General features: G+C 46.2%; 1 protein-coding gene across 1 annotated transcript in view; it reads right to left on the reverse strand.

The window, feature by feature from the left end:
- Window positions 1–22,738, reverse strand: part of Adamts16 (ADAM metallopeptidase with thrombospondin type 1 motif 16) — a 129,055-nt gene that overhangs the window by 38,835 nt on the left and 67,482 nt on the right. Inside the window, exons 14-18 of the mRNA XM_076856230.1 lie at window positions 21,287–21,417; window positions 19,320–19,443; window positions 18,726–18,970; window positions 16,798–16,936; window positions 4,828–4,954 (exon numbers count right to left, since the gene is read on the reverse strand). Coding sequence (XP_076712345.1) covers window positions 4,828–4,954; window positions 16,798–16,936; window positions 18,726–18,970; window positions 19,320–19,443; window positions 21,287–21,417 — 766 coding nt within the window. The remainder of the gene's footprint in view (window positions 1–4,827; window positions 4,955–16,797; window positions 16,937–18,725; window positions 18,971–19,319; window positions 19,444–21,286; window positions 21,418–22,738) is intronic.

Genomic DNA, 22,738 nt, shown 5'->3' on the forward strand with positions numbered 1-22,738 from the left:
CCCACTATTATGACTAGACAAGGTTTTAGGAAAGGAAAAAGATTAGGAAAAAAAGAACAAGGTATAGCAGCACCAATACAAATAGATCAAGGAACAGACAGACATGGGTTGGATTTTCAGAAAGGGCCACTGAGGCAATAAAAATTACTTGGAAATCAGAAAGACCAGTATGGGTTCCTCAGTGGCCCCTGACTAAAGAAAAGATACAAGCAGCCCATGATCTGGTCAAACAACACTTAGCGGAAGGACATATACAACCTTCTGTATCTCCCCATAATACTCCCATTTTTGTCATCAAAAAGAAATCTGGTAAATGGAGATTATTGCAAGATTTAAGAGCCATTAATAATGAGATGGTTATTATGGGACCTGCTCAATCGGGGATTCCTCAATTGTCTGCTTTGCCAAAAACTTGGTATGTTTTAGTTATAGATATTAAAGATTGTTTTTTTTCAATTCCAATTCATCCTAAGGATAGTCCACGTTTTGCATTTACTATCCCTGCACTGAATCATGAAGGTCCTGATCAGAGATATGAATGGAAAGTACTCCCTCAAGGCATGGCTAACAGCCCAACTATGTGTCAAATTTATGTTAACAAAGCAATCCAGCCACTTAGAAATCAAAATCCTGAACTACAAATATTTCACTATATGGATGATGTATTATTAGCACACAAAGCTAAAAACACATTGCTAGAATGTTATGCCACACTTACAAACTTATTAAAAAATTATAATCTAGAGATAGCAATAGATAAAGTACAATTAAATTTTCCAATTAATTATTTAGGAGTTCTATTATCCTCAACTATGGTCCGTCCACCAAAAATTCAAATACGAGTAGATCAACTCAAATCACTTAATGACTTTCAAAAGTTATTAGGAGACACAAATTGGATAAGGCCTTATCTAGGTATACCAACAGGAGAGTTGGGACCTTTATTTGATATCCTAAAAGATCCATCAGATCCAAATTCACCCCGAATGTTAACGCCTGAAGCAAGAAAGGCATTAAAAATCATTGAAACATATATGGAAAATATGCATTTGGATAGAATTGATATAAGTTTGCCTTTATTATTTATTATACTACCAACAAAAAATATTCCTACAGGAGTATTTTGGCAAGAAGGTCCATTATTATGGATACATTTATCTTATTCTCCTAACACTATTCTTACTAGGTATCCTGAGGCTGTAGGACAATTAATACTCAAAGGAATAAAAGCAGCAAAGGGAGTGTTTGGAGTTTCTCCCAATAAAATTATTACTCCATATACTATGAATCAAATTGATGAATTAGCTAATGAGTTAAATACTTGGGCAATAATCATGTGCAAATCTAATGTTTCATTTGATAACCACTTACCATCTAATCCTTTATTGACTTTTTGGTCATCGCATCCTGTAATTTTTCCAAAAATGACAAGAAAAACACCTATCGGGAATGCTCCAAATATATTCACTGATGGATCAAATAATGGTACAGCAGCAATAGTTACACCTGATCAAACTTTTACATTTTTAGTACCCAAACAATCAGCTCAAAAGGTAGAGCTTAAGGCAGTATTACAGGCTTTTGTGATGTTTAAAAATTCTGTATTTAATTTATTTTCCGATAGTCAGTATATAGTTAATGCTATAGTATCTCTTGAAGATGCTGGTAGGATTTCCCCTTCCTCTACTGTTTTCTTTTTGCTTTCCACTATACAAAGTCTAATCTGGGACAGAAAAGATCCATTCTTTATAGGACATATCAGGGCACATACAGGATTGCCTGGAGCCCTTAGTTTGGGCAATGATTTAGCAGATAAAACTACACATGACATACATATTTTCTCTACACTAGAAGAAGCTATAAATTTTCATAAAAAGTTCCATGTCAATGCTAATACTTTACAAAAGCGTTTTAAAATAACTAAGGAACAAGCTAGACAAATAATAAAACAATGTCAAAATTGTGTGACCTTTTTACCACAAGTTAATCTTGGAGTCAATCCTAAAGGATTGATACCTAACCATATTTGGCAGATGGACGTCACACATTTGCCAGAATTTGGAACATTAAAATATTTGCATGTTACAGTTGATACTTCTTCTGGATTTTTGATGGGCTCCCTTCATGCCGGAGAAAAAACTAAAGATGTTATAGCTCATTGCTTACAATGTGCCCAGCCAGACTGCGGCAGTCCACTCACCCTCCAGCCCACCAATGCCATCCACTGGGCTGAGCCCTCCACTGGAAGAACTCCATTTAGGAGGTTTGTGAAATAGCCTCTGGAGGAGTCCCATTTGTTTGCAGGCTCCTGTGACTTGCTGGGGGTGAGGCAGGAATGGGACAGATGCACTCTTGCTCCTCCTGAATCTCCCAGCCAGGAGCTGGGGTCTGTGGTCATGTGCAGCACCTTTGAAATGTTCCTCTTCCAAAGGATGATATTAATGGTTCTCAACCATGCAACACACAGACATCAAGGAGACCAGAAGGAAGTCTCTCGATTTTCCCTGGGTGGATTTGGGGTCACCTCAGTCTCAGTTTTCCATCAGTCCAACTTCCCCTAGACTGATCCCTTTGTCAACTAATTGTGACTTTTCTTTCAGCATACAATGCTTTTGGCAGAATTTACTTATTAAATTGGATTGGAATGAGTTAAGCACAGAATACAGGACCCAGAGGACTACAGAAATGTCTTTGGCTCCGATCCCTCTGTAATAGAAAGAGGCAGAGGAGAAAGCCAACACCAATCATTATAAATGGATGACATATGAGGAAAAAAGGGCACTGTAGGAATTCACATGCACACCTAGCACAGATATGGTCATACGCCGTGTGACAGCATGTTGGTCCAAGACATACCACATAGACCAAAGTGGCCCACAAATTATCTTGGGCTGACACTTACCATCCATGGTGATGGCCACTGGAGCACAGGGGCAGTCCCCGCTGTTCAGGGAGGTGGTGAAATTAGTATGCCAATGACAAAGATCCCATCCTTCCCAAACTAACTCCAGGCTCCTCTGAGCCCTCCTCCTAACTCAGCCTTGGCCACAGTTCATGGCATGTCCCTAGATGACCCCAGCCCCCACTGTCTACCTGCTGAGGAAGCTCAAGGCTGCCCCAAAAATCTGTTGCTTGTTCCAGCCGACACCCAAAGAGAGGACCCACCGCTCTCCATGGGAGGGCATGAGCCCGACTCAGTGCAGCCTGACTTCTGTAGACAGTCCAGATGCCTTGCCCAGAGACCCATCCTTCCTTCCCAGGATCCTGCTTCCTTCCCTTCCAAGACTCCAGTGAGCTCTGCTCACCTCCACATGGATCCCTTCTTCTCCCAGTGACCTCTGCACAAGTCAAAGCCGAGCCCAGTTCATGCTGAACTTTCCCTGCTGATTAAGATCTTCTCATGTCCAGCCTGCCTTGTCTCTGACCCCTATTTCCTGCTGTGGTGGCCTGTTCTGTTCTGCCTGCCTCAGCTGCCCTGGGGTTCTTATTCTTCACTCTCCTGAAGTGCCTGCATCGGTACGACCCGCCAGGTCCAGAACTGGTGCTCTTGCTGCACCATCGCTATCCTCAGCCCCACCTGCAGGACAGTCCAGCCAGGGAGAACATGCAGCTGACCCTCCAGGACATGCAGAAGTGCACAGCACTGGCTCTGGAATCACCGACACTGTGGAGCATCAGAATCAGGTGTGTGTGACCTTGGAAAGAATCCCCAGGGAGGCGACAGAGACCTCAGTAACTAAGGGGTTTCAAGGACTAAAATTCTTATGTCAGTTCTGATGGACATCTCTATCAATACCGGTGGGACATGGTGGTCAAGGAACCAGGACTGAGGCAAGTCCAGTGGTTAGATAAGGTGGTCACCAGCTGCACTGTAGGCAGCTGAGTGGGGAGGAAGGGACCTTCCCAGAGAGCCCCTCGTCATGACTGGAAATTCCCAGCTCCTCAAGTTCTGATAAGTTGTCTCCATGCCTACACCAAGCCAGAGCCCAGCACATAGACAGCTCTGAGAAGGACAGAGAGAAAGCACCTCTCATCTCCCCTCTGCAGGCACATTCCAGCACACCAGGGACCCATTCTCCCACCACTATGGATCTTCACAGCCAATAAGTAGTAAATTGACTTCTAGTGAGTGTTTGAGTGCATCGGGCTCTCTGAAAGGTCTTGCTGAAGCTCAAATTTCTCCTGTAAACACATTATCTTAGGCAATTTACACCATCCTCCTTGACATGTCCCCAGGCCAGTATGAAGACATGGGGACCAGACAAAGCAAGGCCTTGGTCAGGTGGTGCTCCTGGGGGCAGAGCAGGACAGAGTAGGACCACACTGCCTCTTGGGGACATTCCCAAGCCCACGTCTCAGAGAAGCTGAGTGTTGATCTGGAGATCTCCAGGGGTGGCAGCCCTGAGGGCAGAAGCCCTGCTGCTGTCCCTCACAGGTGCACCTTTGCGGGGTGTGGCAGCAATTCTGCATCCCTCACCAGCTGGACAGGCCGGGGTCAGGCTCTGCTCCTCCAGTGTGTTTCATTAAGTAAGAAAAATGCCATGATACTGAACAGGTCCAGAGGCTAAGAGAGAACATGTTACTATCACCAAAAATAAAACCAGTGGAATGCTATTGTAAGAATGCGATTCACAGACACAGACCTTCCAGGCCATTTCTCACCAAAATATGCTTTTCTAGACACCTTATTCAGGCTGCTCTTGTCCACTCACCTCTCGGTGGCTATGCGTTGAAAGGAGGTGGTCAGCACTTCCTGTGGTGCAGACTTAGGACCTCCAGTGACTCCCTGAACTGTGTACCTGTTGTGTCGAGCATGGTACCACTTACCTGGGGGGACAGGCAGAGACTTTGCAGGACACCAGCCCCGTGATGGGTCGGGTCTTGGGATTGCAGAAGGATGTGTTAACTTGAAACTTCAGGTCTCTGTAGCAGCCTTCCTTGGTGGCCATCTGCCCTGTGGGAAGGAAGAGACGGACATCACAGACTTGCCATTGTGCTCTGTGTCAGAGGAAGAGCTGGCACCATCTTCCTGAAAACCTTGATCACACTTTGATGCCTGTGTGTGAAGGTCCAAAGGCCAATTCTGAATACTCCATTTGCTGACCAGTCTTAATGATTTTTAACTGGTGGATTTCAACAGTTCTAGGATGTACACAGCTCCTCCCATATTTTAACACCTTTAAAATTAATATGTTTCTTGTGTTTAATGCCGTAATGATAGAGTATAGCAGTGTTTTTTTTAAAACCACAGCTGGGAATACTAGCGTTTATCAAAAGAAATGCCAAAATTATACAAACTGTCTCAGATTTCCAATTGAGAGATGACAAAGGGAGACAAGGAGCAGTAAGTCAGCACGAAGCACACACAACAAAATGATTAGCAGTTTATCACCAGAGAATTGGGGGCTGAGTGTTGCCTGGGTCACAATCTGGATGCTTGACTTCATGATCGTGACTCAGCAGCTGCGTGGAGTGAGGCCTGTAGGAATGAATGCCGGTTTGATTGCTCTCCTCCATGTACATCCCATGAGCTATTTAAAGCTTTATGAATGCCCCTTAAATTGTTCAGTATTTCAATTAATGAAATTGTCTTGAAGGAAGCATTATGTGAGGCTCCAGGAACAGTCATAGTCCTGGAGACAGGGAGCAGCAGGGTGGTTCCAGGGTCTGGCAGGAGGGAGAGGGTGGACTCATTGTTTTATGAACGCAGAGCATCTGGGCTGATGAACAAGTTTTGAGGTGGACAGCGTTGGCGGCTGTGTAGCAACACAAATGTACTTAACACCAGTGAACCACACACTCAGAAGCAGTTAAAATGGTAATTATACGTGGTGTATATTTTTGTGATATCAAAAGAGACTATAAATAATCGAAGGATAATAATTAGAAGTTCGTACAATAGAGAGAAGTCGTGACTTTGAGAAAGTCACAAAATACTCTGTGAAAGCTTAAGAAAATTTATTTGAGAATGTATTTATTCTCCTGAAGAACATTCATATGAAAGAACAAGATATAAGTCACACACAGTGCCTCTAAGAGTAGATGAGAGGTCAAGTTGGCATCCACTGCACGTGAGGCTGTGGGCAAGGAAAGGTAATAAGGACAAGCGGTTCAGGCACGTGGCGAGTTTGTGACCCCCTTATTCTAGTAGATTGACTCAGGAAAGCCAACAAAGGGTTGAGGGCTGGAGTGGAATCTGCAGGCCCGAGTGGTCTAAGGATCCCACTCAGGTGCCACTGGGCCAGCTCGAGGCAGAGCAGGTGAGCCCAGGATCTGGAGGAAGTGTGGACAGCCCAGTGGGCTCCTCAAGTGAAAGCACAGCAAAAAGCAAGTGATGTCCCAGAAATTCAGCATTCTCAGGGACGCTGAGACCTTGGCAGACCACAGGAGCTGTGCCATCACACCTGGGACAGACAGGCACTGGGGTCACTGCAGCACCCAGATGCCTTCATATTCAAGTCCTTAGCGAAGCCCCATCCACTCAGAAGGGACAGGCTGCGCTTGTGCCAGATGGGTTCAACTTTCTAAAGGAAATTCCCTCATGTCCATGGGTGAACACATATGCCACATTCCTACTGCTACCAAATTGAAAGTCTCTTTTTCTTTGTTTAAATCATACTTAACCCTTCCTTTGCAGCCTTGTGACCCTGTGACCCTGACCTGTGGCCTTCCCCCATCCTCTGACCCCCAGGCCTGCCCAGGTGCTGTCCTCTGAACCTGAAGGTACCCCCCACTGCCATACCTCTGGGCTAACCAGGCACATTGCTTTCCCTTCTGGTGAGACCCTGGCACTGCCTTCTCTGACTCCCTTGGTGGGGAGGGGGTCCTGCATCAGACTACCAGGGGAACTTGCTAGTGAAAACCCCGGGAAGCCTGGGCCACCCAGTGTTTCTGATGCATAGATCTGCAGGAGCTGCAGTTTGCAACAAAAGCCCAGGTGTTGCAGAGGCTGCTAGACCAGGGGCCACCTTAAGAACCTCTACTCTAGGCCGTATTAGAAGCTGTGACTTTTATGCCTCAGTTTACCCAGGTGTCACATAGTACACACAATTCCCCAAACCCTGGGACACTCTGGAGTGTGGGAAGGTACATGCATGCTGAAGGGGTGACTGGGGACTGGGGGCCCCATAGCTTCAGGAAGGCAGCTGGCCATCAGAAAGACTGAGACACCATTGGGAGGTTGGAACTCTCAGCCCTGAGTGCTGGCCTGCCCTCACCAACCTCAGAGAGAGGAGAGGGGCTGGAGGCCGCGATCATCTCCAGTGGCCAATGAAGTACTTGATCAGGCCTACCTATGTAAACCTCCACTAAACTTCTAAAGGATGGGTTCAGAGAGTTTCCCAGTCGTGAACATATCCATGATCCAGGAGGAGGTGCATCCCAGCTCCACAAGACAAAAGCCTGTGTCCCTGCTTGACCCTGAGCCTAACATGCCATTCACTTTTATCCTTCATGATAATCTGTGACAGTAAACGAACATGTCCTGAGTCCTGTGAGCCCATGCTGCAAATGAAGCAACCTACCAATTATACAAAGGGAAGGACTGTGAAAGCCCCAACGTTGCAGCGAAGGTGGGCAGAAGCATGGGGACCTGGTGCTATGATCCAGATGTCTGCACCAAAACTCATGCTGAAATGGCATCCCTGTCAAGAGGGTGGACACTTAATTTGACCATATGTCTGGGGGTGGGGCCTCTGGGAGGTAAGAGATTACATGAGGCCTTAGGGTGGGGTGCAAGCCCACAGGGAACTGAGCTGAGTTGGAGACACCCAGCTGTTTCCAGAGAGGGGAGGACTGCTGCTACGTTGGTGTCAGGGGTGTTGAGAGTTAAACAGTCGATGTCAGCCCCACACGGGTCTGTGCTCATCATCCCGGCAAAATGCCAAATGGCAATTCTCTGCCGCTCGAGGCATGCATCATAGGCTGATTCTTGCAAGGTTGGCCTAATGAACACATGTCATCCTCTGGAACACGTTTCTGGAGGGCAGAGAACATGTGTTATTCATTTCTGTAATTTCAGTAGCTGGCATGGATTAATTTGTTCTCATTCATAAGTACTTGGTGAGTCATTGGCCAATTTTTTAAGTTTAGTAACTTCTAAGCTCGTACAAGTTAATGGGGGTTAACTAATACTTTGCCAAAAAAATCATCAACGTAGGGGAGTAATCTTTCTTTTATACATTACTTAGGAGGAACTGGGACACATTTGGTATGACTCACCTATGCATCAATACCAAGATTGAATTTGGATCATGTTTTATGAACTCACTTTTCTACTTGCTCACCAGGAATGAGAAACTATTAAATTAGAAAAAGAAACAAATGTCTATTTAAAACTATTCTACAGAGAATCTTATGGACTCTCTCAAGGTAATAATCATAATGACCCCATTTAAGGGAGGAGCCTACTGAGTAACTGTCCGCTTTTCTAACACTGTTGGAGGTCTCCCTAGTGAGCACAGAAGGAAAGTAACTTACCCTCTACTTGCATTTCAAGCCAAAGTTCCTTTTTAAAATTCTTTAGCCAAATTTCTACACTGTTTTAGGGGGCATGAGCCTACAAGTAACACCTTCAGTTTGATTTCCTGCTTTGAAATTAGAAACATGTGGAATTCAAACCTGTGTTCTAGTCTCAAAAAAGATCTCTGGGGATTCCAAGCAAGGTATAGCCCCTTAACTAAGCAAATAGAAAAGGTGCTTCACTCCAAAACAGAAGCAGAAGCTGACTGACTAATATACGTATTTTTCTTTCTTATTGGAGACATTCTTTTGGCTTTACTTTGAATAGCCTTAGTGTCAGTTCAAACTTCTATGCCCAAGGCTCTGGGTTTTTACCTGCCAGGAAACTCATGTGATAACCAAGGAAGAATGCATATAGGTATAACACACACATATTTCTCAAAGATAATGTTGGCTTTGTCTAGTGGGGGTGCATGTTCTGACTCTGTTATTTTTTAGCTGTGACTTGTTTTTCTTGATGGGACAATACCAGCACATGCAGCAAAACTATTCTCTGCTGTGCAGCTCAGACACAATGCCTCAAGTCTTCTAGCATCCTGGGGTCTACCCATAGTGCCTGAAGTGTACCCATCACAGTGACAGCTGAAATGCCTCCACAGTTTTCCAAATGCCCCTTGTGAGGACAGCACCATCTTTAGTTGAGGACATTAGAATGACTGTAAGCAGATAAACAAAAAAGCATAAGATAAGGAAAGAAAGGTGAAGTGCTCTGTGTACCCTGGACAGCTTAACTGGTTAATAGAAATAGAGCAGAAAAGAGGGTGGTTAGCAGGTTTAAAAGAAAATTTTCTTATGAAAATGTTACAAAAAAGGAATATGTGGGATGTGGATAAAGCCAAATTCTGAGGACAACTCATGGTCTTAAATACATACATGGATAAATAAGAATGGAAATAGGTGAAACCAATAAGGGAAGGTCATGGAAGCAGATAGAGGGAACTGATAGAGAACAGAGGCCAGGGCATTAGAAACAGATGGCAGATGTCAATCTATTGAAGATGAACACCTTAACCTCAGTCCTGGCACTCCCTCCCATCACGCTGTTCCCAGCAGCTCAGTGGCAGACACTGGCCCTCTGTTTTCCGAATCCATTGTCCTTGTGGCAATCAGCTGGACCCACCAATGGGAGCACTAGCACAAGACGAGGCAGGAAGAAGAGTAAGAAGTCGAATCACCACATCTCTTGCCCCAGTGGACATAACCTGGGCTTTGGGAGGTGTAAACGTTTGCAGTAGGCCTCAGGCATTTTCCAGGGAATCACCTGCTCCTGTGATTGCTAGAATTCCCTACAGCTTCTCTGACCTTCAAAAACCAGAGCCACCCTGGGAGCTAGAATTGTCTGTCTGTGACCTTGACTCCTTCATTCTATCTAGTAAGCAACCAATCCCCTGTATTAAATGCCTCCTGCCTGAACACTTCCTGTTAGGATCTGCATTCCTGGCTGAACTGTCACTCACATACTGATGGAAAAAGAAAAGAAGTAATAAGTAGAAACTTATAAGATCAGAAATGGGAATGAAAGTTCATATGTAGAATAAGTAAAAATAATCTAGTGAGGGACTCAGTTTAAACATAAAAAATAAAATTTTGCATCCCTTAAAAAGATGGTTTTCTTAATTATTAGAAAATAGCACCAGAATTGATAGAAATTTTTATAAAGTTACCATTCATAATATTAAAATGTATTACAGATCTGCCTCCTGAAAAAGCAACAGATTCTCATTCTTCAGTTATAAATTATACCAACTGCTAAGAAATAGATAATACCAAAGTTATTTAAATTGCTCCAGAGCATAAAAATAATAAAAAAAGTTTTCCAACATCAAAAGAAATAAATTTAGTACATCTTAATACATGAAAGAAAACTACTGCTCAATAATACTTAAAGGAGTAAATGTGAAAATGTTAAATAAGAGAGGACGGGATTGAATACCACATGGAGAAACACAAGTCATCAGACAATGATTCACAGGAAGAACGTAAGAAGGTTCTAATATTAGGGATGAAGGTCACAATTCAGTGAATAAAGGAGCAAACAAGAGCTTTGCCATTAATGTAATAAAATCTACCTTGTGATAAATTCAGCCTCCATTTCTGGTAAGAATGTTAATGAACCATATATAATAGATGTATATTCACTCACATCAATATATTAGTAAATTTGTGTTTGTGTGCAGATGTGTGATATTTATGTGTACATATATAGATATCATATGTTTATTTAAGCCTAGAAACTGGCATCATTGAGAATACCAGGAATGTTTTCTGTAAGGTCAGGGATATGAAAATAATTTTATTTATTACCAGTAGTAAAATTTAAATGATTTTGAGAACACTGTTTTACACAATTAGACAAGAGTGTAAGTGTCATGAAAATTAAAAGGGAAAATGCATGTGGGGCAACTACCTAGACAGCTGAAGAGAACAGACGCGAAGTCAGGTGCTAAGTGAGGCTGGGAGTGGGCAGTCGGGGTGGGGGGACCTAGAGACAGAGCAAGATGTTTTGCCAGAAATTCTTGGGTTACTTGAAAAGAGTCAAGCCTGACTTTGAAAAGACCAGAGGGGTCTGTGGTGAAGGACCTGACACTGGAGCTGAGACGGGCTGGGAGTCCAAGAGTGGAGGTGTCCACCGGGCTGCAGAGAACAAGGATGGAGGCAGAAACGGTGAGGAAAGCGCTCACCGGGGGTAAGTTGAGGAGAGATGTGAGGACACACCTCTGCTGGGGGCCAGAGAGACGGAAGGAAGGCCCTGTTTCATTACATGTGTGCATGGATGGAGATGAAGGTCCTGGGGATGAAGGGAAGAAACGGTTTCCAAGACGGCATCATCAGCTGTTGAGCACTGCAGGTCGCAGAGAGAAGGGTGAGAAGGCGCCCGTGGATTTGGTGCCTGGATGGGTCCTGACCGGCAGGTCCTGTGGATGCATGTTCCTTTGGGCTCCCTCTCTGGACAAGCAGATGGCCCCTGCAAGGGGCCCACAGCAGGAAGTGTAGAAGACGCTTGTGAAAGGTTTCACGTTAAAAGACAAGAAATAAAAGGAAAAAGTAGGAGGAGGAAAGAAGAGCTTGTTTTAAGATTGAGGCACACATTTCTGGAAAAAAAAAATAGGGGAGCGTGTCCCTGGCAGAGAGAGGGCACACATGCTGAGCAGAAATCCGGGGAGGGGTGGGGAGAGCTCCTGGGGAACTGGGTCTGGAGAGAGAGGCGCCTCCTGGGCAGACAGGCCCAGGGAAGCCCCAGGAAGAGCGCACTCCCTGGGCAGGCTGGTGGGAGCAAGCCCCTGGGTGCACCTGGCACGCCTTCCCAGCACTGGGCCTGGGAGTGGCCTTCTGAGGGGAGACTCCACAGGGTCTCTGTGCAACATGTGGAACCCACTGTGGCCCTGCTCCACCACGGTTCTGGCTTCCAGTTTGCTTCCGAGGGTTGTTAAAGTGGGGACTTTAATCTGTTAAGATCAGTAGAGTTTGGGATTCTGTTAACAGAAACTGTTTTCCTCTTCCTCCAAAATTACCCGATTAAAATCACAGCGGGAGGGTGGGCTAGTGCTCCCCAGGCCCAGTCCTGGGAGTTCTCCAGGGACGTCCTGGTCTTCTGTTCTCCCAGCTCTCACTGAGCCCATCTTCGCTCACCTTCCAAAGACCTTAGACTTTCTCTGTCTCAGCCACAGGCAATCCTCTGATCGCCATTTATGCAAACTTCTGTGTGCAGCAAAGTTGTTCTTTTAGAATTTTCCTCCAGAACAGTAGTTTTCATGGTGATTTCTATACACAAGGGATTTCAGAAATTTCTGGGGGTTGCCTGGAGATCAGGGCAGGGACTGCACATTAGATATGACGTGTTTGGAGAGAAGTCCACAGCAAAAGCCCAGTGGCAAGGGTCCCCTGCACCAGGGTTTCGCCAGCTTTGGTGCACAATAGGAATACCAGGCAGTGGTGCTCAGCCGACTTTGGGCCCCATCCTTGGGGCTGTGAGGTAGCAGGTCTGGGCCGGGGCCCAAGAATCTGCATTTATAACAAGTCCCTCAGAGATGCTGATGTTGGCCTGGGCTCCTAGATGCTAAGGGCCTGCTGTTACTTTTCCACAAGATTTCTCACAAAATGATCTTAAACTGACAGCACTGAGATTATGAAGTTAAAATCAGAATCTTTACAACTCCGTCACTCAGTTCTCATGCTACTGTTCTGCCTTTGTGTCCACAAGCAAACTAATTGTGTGTGGGGTCACATACGAGTACATATGTGCCTACTTATGCACCCATATGTAGAAAAGTTCTTCCCCAAAAGAAAAATTTTTAGACTTTTGGTAATTGCCCCTGGGAAACACTCCCCCAAGTGGAGTCAATATTTGCCATTTCTAAGACAATTCTGAGGATATTTTACATTCTATTCACTGTGAATAATGCTTAAATAATGCTTAAATATGCCAGTGAACTGGCAGTAAAAATTCACTGGCATAGGAGAAACTAGGCTGATCTCAAGGACCGTTGTGAAGGGGCCCAGGCATGTGGAGTACTCACACCCTACCACGGCATCAGGTCAAGGAGCCATGGAGTGATGGGCATTTGCCTTCTCTATTTTTATTTATTTTTGACCTTTATAATGAAAAATAATCCCAACATGCCCAACTGGGCCTCCATGGAAGTGGACTTCCTGTCTGTGCAGGCCCAGCTCAGGGAGTCTGGGGCCTCCAGCAAGAGAGCAGGGAGCTCCTCTTGTCTGCAGGACTTTGCAGTCTGCTCTGGCCTCTCCTTCTCTCCTGCTCACCTGTCCCCAGGAACCCAACATGGGAAGGCCCCACAGGGCAGGGAAAGGAAGAGCTGACTGCTCTATTGAACCATATTGTACTGTTGATTGACATGACTGCAGAACAACTTCTCTGGGCCTGGCACACATCACACTGAAGAAACTGAAACAAACCTGCTTAAATTCCTCCTTTGGCAGAAGGCAGAGGGGAAGTCAGGCTCCGAGTCCCACTCTCTGGCCTGTGCCCAGATGTTTGAGCTCTGGAGTGACTTCGGGGTGCAGGTGAGGGTTATGCTTCAAGAGATGGTTTTTCCAGTTAGTCCAGTGCCACAGGAGATCAGACGTCTGTGGTTCACAGGCCTCAGTCAGGGCTCCTAGATCTGTCCAGGAGGAGCATCTGGTGCTTCGACAATCCCTGACTCTCTCCCTCAATTTTCCTCTAACTCCTGTCAGACCAGGATTTCCTTCCTGACCCTCTGAAGGAGCCCCTCCTGCCTTTCCACTGCCCATCAGACACCACGCTTCCCCGTGTGCCAGCCACCTGTAACCTCATCTGCAGCAGAAATGACAAGGACTAAAACTTAAGCACAAAGACCCACACTTGATTTCTTGCAGGGTGTCTTTTTGTCAAGTGGATTTCCGGGGTCCTTAATCAGAGACTGGAGCTCTGCTGTGCCTGTGGTTTGCAGACTCAAGACCCTCGGCTCTGTGTGCACCTAGACAGGAGTATTGAGGCCTTGGGCGTGGCATTAGGGTTCCCGCCCTTGGGTGTCAGACGTGGGTGGCTATACCATTCTCCCTTCCTCTCCTCTCTTTCACTGGTCTTCCTGGTCCCTGGCTTGGGGACAGCATGGAGGCTCACACCCTCCATGATGGTGTGAGCCAATCTGTCAGTAAAACACATATAAACACATATCTGATACATGTACATGTGGCTGTATATGTGGTTACATCTCAGCTTGAGGTTCAGTTTCTCTGGAGAATCCTGACTAATATGCCATATAAACAATAAAAGACAGACAATGAATTTAAATGTTTCTTTCTCTGTTTTCATATGTCTTTTCTGAGGAGACAAAATTGTGTGTAGACAGCCACCGTGTCCAGTGGCATTTGGCTTCTCCACAACCTGTTTATACCCCATGTGTGGATAATCGTGCTGTCCGATGAGTCCCACTTGGTGGAGTGTGGTCTCCTTAGTCATCTGGCTGAACATTTAGAGAAACTGGGGTTTTATTTCTCTGCCCAACAGCACATCTGTGAAGCAATTTCTCATCATTGCATATGGTCACTTAACTTTGTCAGAGAGAAAAATCGCATAGTCCATGGAAATGTGAGATGAATGCTGGCCAATTTTCTAAGATGACCCATAGTAATAGATAAGAGGAGAAGGCTATAAAATTCAAAGTACAAAATACGAAATTCAGAGGGAAGGATCCATTAGCTGTGGCGAGATGAACGCTGGCCATGGGAGGAGGTGAGTTTAATGAGCAATGTGCTCAGCAACTACTTTTATCTTTCTATAGAAACCAGCTTTGGCCTGCTCCTTGAAAATCACTTAAAATCTCCATATTTTGCCAAAGTACTTGAAAGAGGACTATTCATTCTTAAAGACTATGATTTTATCAAAGAATCTCTAATTTTCAATAATTCTAACTACAGAATGAATTCCAGCTGTTGCCAAAAGCGTCATCCTTCTAAGCAAAACCACGCGGGGGCAGTGGAGATGGTTCCACAAATGGTTGTGTACTTCTTAGGGAAAGGGGCTCTGCCTCTCTCTGAGTGCTGGATGCACCGACGGAGTGCAGCGCAGGAGCCTAGAGAGTCTCAGAATCGGAAGAGGAAAGATCTCTCTGAGAAACTACCATATGATCCTGCGAGGTGTTCAGATTCTGAAGGTTCCTGTGTTCTTAAGTGACAGCTTCCCCAGACGCGATGGCTCTACTCACAGGACCTGGCGTGCATCAGAACACAGAGGATGGTGACAAGGGTCACTTATAGATGGCTGTGACATCGTCCCCGGTCTGGTCAGAAGCAAACACTATGCTTAACAAGGAACTCACCAAGTGCCTGACTTCCCCAACAGCATCAACCTATCAAAAATGGCAAAGGGATACTGAATTACTCTGTTTTCTCAGTGTTTCAACGGCAAACCCGAGGCAGAATACTTTATAGAGAAAAGCAGTTTCTTTGGCTCGCAGTTTGGGAGGCTGGAAGTTCAAACAGCATGGTGTTGGCTCTTGTGAGGGCCCTTGGCTGCCACACAGCACGCAGCCAGCGCCCAGCCAGGGCCCAGCCAGTGCCCAGCCAGCGCCCAGCCAGCACCCAGCCAGCGCCCAGCCAGTGCCCAGCTGGAGCTGCTTCGCTCCTCCTTTCCTTAGGTGGACAAACGGCGGCTCCCTGGGGCATCGCCTATGCAGGGCCTCCTTGTGCTTCTCTCTGCTGCTGAAGAGCTACCTGCTTGCTGTCTTTCTGCACAGAAAGGACCCACATTTCTCCACAGAAAGCTCCTGGTGTCTAGGTCCTGGGCTTTATGATTGGAATATTTTCTGTTTGGTTTAAAATGGGAAGAATTGACATACATCAAGTGTTAGCTTTTCAGACTAGTGTGGCTTCCTTTATCTTTGGGTTTTCCTTTTTCCCCTTTATCTCATGTATTTAGAGTGACTATTGTGAATATATGAATACACATTTTGATTTTTCTTTATTCACGTCTAGAGTTCATGCAAGCGCTCCATTTGCATCCCATTCTCTCATATTGAAACACTGTCTTGTCTAATTTCTTGACTACTAAACCTGAGAATGCACCAAGACAAGATCCACTTGTTTAGGTGGAAAGGCATCTCTTTTATAAATGTCAGAGCCTGCATTTTATTCTAAATTGGCAAATATTTACAAATTTACTCCCACCCTTTGTCAAGGCAAATTGGCTCTTTAAAAAAAACTGTTTCAGTGGAATTGCTTTCATCAGGGAAAGCATGGGCTTAACACTTGTATGTTGTTAAGATAGCAGAGCCATCAGTTGTCACGTGGAGATCTTTTTGACATGTCCTTTCATAGCATCCTCACTGCGACTTTTATCAGATTCATATGGTTCCTGGTTGGGTTGAGTCTATGACTTGAAAGTAAGATTTCTTCCAGTAAATTTAGGTCTAACATGAGGTCGACTTACAAGAAAAACTCTCCATCACCGTTTTCCATGCTCAATTCTGCTTCTCGTCACAGACATATCTAATAATCACAGTCACTTACATTTGAATGATATTTGAGTAACAACATTATCCTTAAAAACATCTCACAATGCACCAGATGTGTCCTCATGGCTCCACACTGAGGCAGGCAAGGTGGCATGGTGGCTGGGGCTTACCAGTGACAGGGCCATCTTCCCTTCTCTGTCACTTGGAATGACTGGTTGCTCAGTGGGATAAGCCCTGGTTTACTTGCTGGGACCTGATGAGGACCCAGTCAGGGTGCCCCAGGGCCTGATGCACTGGGCACCAATGTCCCCACCTCCAGGAGCCGCCAGAGGAAACCTACCCCCTCCACAGGAGACGGAGCACTCAGATCGCACGATGGCCCACGTGTAGCTGGGCTGAGCCACGGGCTTCTTCTCAGCACCCAACCGGGGCACTGAGTATTCCCAGGAAATGCCTGGGTTTCTTCCCTGGAACAGGAGCTACGAAAGAAGAAAGAGGAAAATAAAATTAATTAAAGGGAAATGAATAGCTACACACTGGTTAGTTGCTTTAAACCTCTTAGAACATAAATGGAATCAACGAGAAGTTGGATAGAATGGTAAAACAGACACGGCCCATCCTTTGAAATGAACATGAGCTTCCTAACAGGGATAAGACTCAAGTAGACTCAAACCAAACTAGGAAAATTAAACATTCCACTCTGCTGCCTGTGTAATGTATTACTCTGTACAAATTTTCAAGTGTCTGCAGGACATCGAGGGCATCTCCCTTGATGTTTCTTTGGGATTCTCTGTCATTGCAGTGAGCCAGAAAGTGCTACTGAAAAAGCAGTCTCACTTCCTCCAGGGTCATAGATGACAGGGACACTGGGGTAAACATGGCCAGGCCCACGCCTGGACAGTCAGGTGGGAGCACTCCCTGCCCGCGAAGCTCAGGGACTTCTGCGTGCTGGCAAGGGCCCTTTAGTCCAGGAGAGACAGGTTTCATTAGCAAAGCAGCTTACTCAGGCCCAATGAGTGGTGCCTGGTGATGGAGTTGGATCTGGATGGTGCACTTCCTAGCCTGAGACCTAATCGTAGCCCTCAACATAGACCAGACCCTTGCATCTCAGTAAGCAGAGATGTTGGAAACCTCATCTTTCATTTGCTGACACAAATTCCACCTGCTTGCTCTCCTTGACATTAAATGTGGATAGAGACACTTGCCCCTGCCTCACTGCCGTGGAGTCTCTTTCTCTCCCTGAGGACACAGCAGGGGTCCTAGCTGGTGCAGATGTATGGGACAGGAGCAAGCTGCAGCAGGTGGTTACGTGACCGAGCAACAGAGATGCTCTCCAGGCCTTCTTCCATGAAGAGCAGTTCCTAAGAACACCTTTTTTTTCCACCCTAAATTATCTGTCTTTTGTTGAGGTCATTAAAGTTAAAAGCTTAAATGATGGAAGAGAAAAAGCAAGCAAAGAATCCAGGATGAGGACATGTACAGTGGGCAGAAGGCCGGGGGCTGGGGAGATGGAGGTGACCTGTGGAGACGCAGCAGCACCCTGGGCCATGCCCAGACCTGCTGGGGAAGCATCTCCCAGGCCGACACAGAGGATGGGATGGGGCTACCAGGCCAGAGAGTGGCTAAGGACATCTGGTTAGCAGCCACCTCCACGGTGAGGTGTGGGTTCACGGGAAACTTCTGAACCAAGAGCTCTTCCTGAACTTCACAGAAACGTGAAACGGGCGGAATCTAGTACATCCACAGTGTGTGTTGCTCTCTGCCTGGGCCTCTGGGGTACATTTGGTTGCCAGAAGAAGCCTGACGGTATCAAGTGACTACACGCTCATGACGGAAAAGGCAAGGGCTTGGGTCAGGAGGAGATCCACATGCACACCAGGCCAGTGTGACAGCCCAGGTGTGGCCAGTGAGGGTCAATGCTGTGACACTGGCAGGTCACATAGCACATGGCAGCAGAAGGCTGATGTCTCCAAACATAGGCATCGCAAGCTCCCAGAATGGGCTCTTCTCACAGCCATTGAATATACAGGAGAGAAGTGGATATTTATAAAAATCAATGGATAAAGACCAAAGATGGAAACGTGTGTTTCCCTCATCATACACCAAGAAAAGACAGGAGGCAAAAGCAAGTCTACAGCCCCTGCAGCTGCACATGGATCACTCTTAACTGCACTTTCTGCCCCATAGTTACAAGTAGGCCAACAGCTGTGACCTATGAACACACCCAGTGACCACCAGGCCGAGCCCCCAACCATCAGGCTGCTCTACCTCCACCATCAGCGTTTCGTTGGTTGGCCCGGCAGCGGTCAGGCTCTCGGGCTCCTTGTAGGACCGCCTGTAGCGGAAGGTAGTGCCTGCAAATTCGTATCGTCCGGGCCAGTCCACAGTCCAGTGTCCGTTCAGGTAGTACCTCTTGAGGGCGTTGCGCACAGAGATGTAGGAGGTGGATGTGTTCATTTCATAGATGCGAATGCTCCGGGCTCCAGGAGGAAGGGTGACCACATGGTAATACTCTGCATGACCAAAGGGGACAGGGCATCTTACTAGTGCAGCTTCTCCACAGACTTCAGAACCCACATAGGACCCGTAGAAGATCTGTGTCAGCCATCAAATGGAACTCGATTTGGAAATTGATGCACAATGTTTTTATGGAGTGAGCAGGGCTCCTGTGATTTTCACCCTCCTAAGAACCATTAAATTCAAGTAGACTGGCAACCACTTCTCGTCAACACCAAAGGCTTGAGAAGCAAGCTGTTGGCACCCTGAGCGCCTGCTGTTTTCACTCTGCCTCCCTCCTCCCCCCAGGAGCTCCAGTTCCAATCCCCCTTGCTGGAGACCTGCAGGCAGCGCTGGGACACTCACGGTTGGTGTGGTGGTGTGTGGTGTAGACGCCTCTGTGGGTCGTGCAGTCTGAGTTATTTCCCTTGCACACCCCGCAGGAGTCCTCAGCAGCATCAGATCCAAGGATGTTGTCACAGCCCACTCTCTGGAGGACCCACCAGGTCACATGTCATTCATGAAAGAAAGCATGATACAAGCAATACCATCATTAGTCTCATGCAAGAAACCTCTTCGCCAGCGTAGGTGAAAATCTCACCAACACTGGGTAGTTAACAAATATTTATTGGATACCCAATATGTGCACAGCGAGACTATGGTTCTACTCTTGAGAAACCTTAAGTTGTGAAACGCTACAGTGCTGCTCCCCAGCAGAAGTACCTTGAGCCCAAATGAGACCTTGGGTGTTCATGTTGGAAACGTGGTGAGTTTCAGACCCATAAAGAGCTTGGCACAATGACAAACAATGGTCCAGTGAGCTCCATTGGAATGCACCCGTGTGCTTCTGAGCTGCCAGGTGCCGTGGCAGAAGTGATAGCTGCCACGAGGAAATTCTCCCCTGAGATCAATTAGAAAGGGTGTATGTGTGCAGTGCCTTGGAATTTCAGGAGCTCTTACTTTCTATGATGCTTGTTTCTTTTATCCTACCAAGGAAAATAGGATCTACATGTTTTTAAAAATCCACATAACTATAGCCTACAATTGCTTGAAATCCATGGGGTCAGATTTCAGAACTCAGAGTGGAAACTTTGGAAAGGTGAAGGGTGCCATACCTAGATGCACATGGGAGACCCAGCAAGGCCTGGGGGGCACCCCACACCTAACACATTAATGTCTCCACTGCAAAGTCATTACACTGAGTGGGATAAAAATGGAAAATCGACATTCACACATTAGTTCAGGGCAGATTTTGCCACCAAACAAGTACAGGTCCTAAAGCCCTTTCACAGTTCTTTGGATTTCAGCTTTCTAGCTTTTTAGATGTCAGAGTTACAAACAAAGAATTGTGACATATAGGTATTTCATGTTTAGGTGTGCTAAATAAGTACTTAAGATAACAGCATATTGAACAAATCAACTAATAATCACACAAAATTGAGCATTTTGCAGAAGAAAGAGGTTCCTGGAACACCCCATCTGCTCTTCCTGCCTCTGGAAGGATTTCCCCAAGGACCTCCGTGGGGGACCTGCACAGCCCGGAGGAGCTAGAACTGGCACTGAGGCTTGGACTCCACGGGATATGCATACCAACTGACCTCTGCATGGAAACCAGCATCCATGGGTGACGGGTCTGGCCAGCAGCACTTTCACTTTGTTGGTAACAGAATCCTTTCCACCCTTATCTCTGTGAGTATGACAAGTCCCCCGCTAGCTGCTCCCCTGGCTGCCAGCTCCTCCCGCCTGTCTCCCCCTTCCCTTTCCTTCTGCCCTCCCTGGTGGAGCCTGGGTTGCTGCACCTTGAAGAAACCAATGTCCTGCAGGAGCTGCTGCATGGCCCCAACTTCCCTGCTGTCCACGTCCCCACTGACTGTCCCACTATTGCCCAGAAGCTGCCACCTCTTCCTACAGCTCCATGTCCCCAATCCGCCTCAGCCGGGCTTGAGGATGGAAAAGCCAACCTTCATCCTGGCAGGCAGTTCCCTGGAGAAACATTGCTCCCTCCCCTTCCTCAGTGTCCCCCCAGCCCTGATGGCCACACCAGCTCCCTTCCACCCCAGCTTTCTGACATTACCTGCTGCCCACTCAGTGACCCTCTGCCACTCTCCTCTCAGACCTGGCGGATGCCCCCTCCTCCTGGCCCCCCGGATGTCTCAGACCCACATCTAAGAAGGGAAGGCTCCCCCTCTCCAGCTCTGCTCACTCCTCCGAGATCACTGGCTGAGACTGGGAGGGAGGGGCTGCTCTTCCAGGGCCTCTCTAGCCCCCAGCATGCCTGCCTCAAAGCGGACTGTCTGGAGACATTTGTTGAATGAATAAGCAATCATCATTACCTCACATATCCCATCTACACAAACATTACGGCTATCCTCCGAGCATGGAGTCCCATCTTTCACTTTATTTGACAAAGAAAAGAAGAAATCAAATCCTTCTGCGATACAGTAGAGTTTGCATAAGTCCTGATCTTAAAAAGAAATACACACACAAACACAAATAAGAGAGATACTTAAGCTCGGATCATTTTGCTCTGAATTCCAGATAGATCTCGATTTCCCCTTAAAATACCTCCCACAGTGACACATGGCAATGACATTTCCCACGGTGGCCTCCTTGGCCTTTGCTTTTTCTTTACACTTGTTGGGGTTATTTCTAGGCTTCACTATTCTCTTTCACTCCAGGGTTCCCTACTGTCCCTGTTCTTTACACAGTGGTTGGCACATAGTAGGCATTCAATAAATATTTGTTGACTTAACTCCAACATTACGTTTCGCCACACAATTCTCTACTCTTTCAGGAGTGCATAAAGGCCACTGCCATTGTGTAGTATGTGCAAGACTCTTACAAATAAAATGTAATAAAATAATTAAGAGAGCCACCAAATTTCTTAACACATTTGATGAAATATAGTTTTTAAACATAAAAGGGATCATTTTAATAGAATTCTCCAGAAAGCAACAATTTCTACAAAGGTAATGGGTTCTCAAGAATAGTGACTGGTGTATAGAGAATATAGGAAGTTCACGTCTGGCCCCAGGAATCCACTTCAAGGTCTTGTGGCTGATCTAGTTAACAGGGCTTTTGTAAAAGCCTTTATCTCTGTGTTCTCTTTCTGATAAGGAAGGAACAGTTGGGGATGAAAGCTGTCCACCTTGGCAATTTCCATAAGCCCAAGACTCATCCACAGGTCATTTCTCTCCTGTTCAGGGTAAGTGGCCCCACAGAATGATTTCAAGAATGAAATTTAGTGTGTGCTTCCAGGGGTGACTAATTTATGACTTGGTATGTGCTTCCATGAGTAACTGATTTATTCACTGAAGGCTAGCAAAGTCATGAGTAGCACACACATTTCTGACCCCTGTTTCAAAGTTCATTCCTCTGGTCTCTCCTGACCTTGGCTTGCTCCTCCTCCTTCCTGGCCTCATTCTTGCAGGGTGTGGGGAAGAGCACAACCAAAGGTGTCATGTAGAAGTGGCCTGCCATCTCCCACCCTGCATTTACTGCCCCCGTGCACTTGCCTCCCGATCACAATGAATCAATGACTGTGAACCCCGGGTGGGATATCCCAATGCATGTGTTTCACCAGGGTCTCCGTGTCTGTCTGGACAGTGTTCCCATTTCAAAGAATGAGGTGACTAACTGGGCTTTAGGTTTCTCCCAACTATGCCACTTGAGCTACACTTTCTGAATATAGTATATTTGAAAATTATCCAATGTTCTAAAATCTCCTACAGTTTTTCTTCCATTCTTTAATAATTCTAAATATTCAATGGGTTATATGTTTCTAA

This window comes from Callospermophilus lateralis, chromosome 5 (assembly GCF_048772815.1).
Source record: "Callospermophilus lateralis isolate mCalLat2 chromosome 5, mCalLat2.hap1, whole genome shotgun sequence".
Classification (NCBI taxonomy): Eukaryota; Metazoa; Chordata; class Mammalia; order Rodentia; family Sciuridae; genus Callospermophilus; species Callospermophilus lateralis.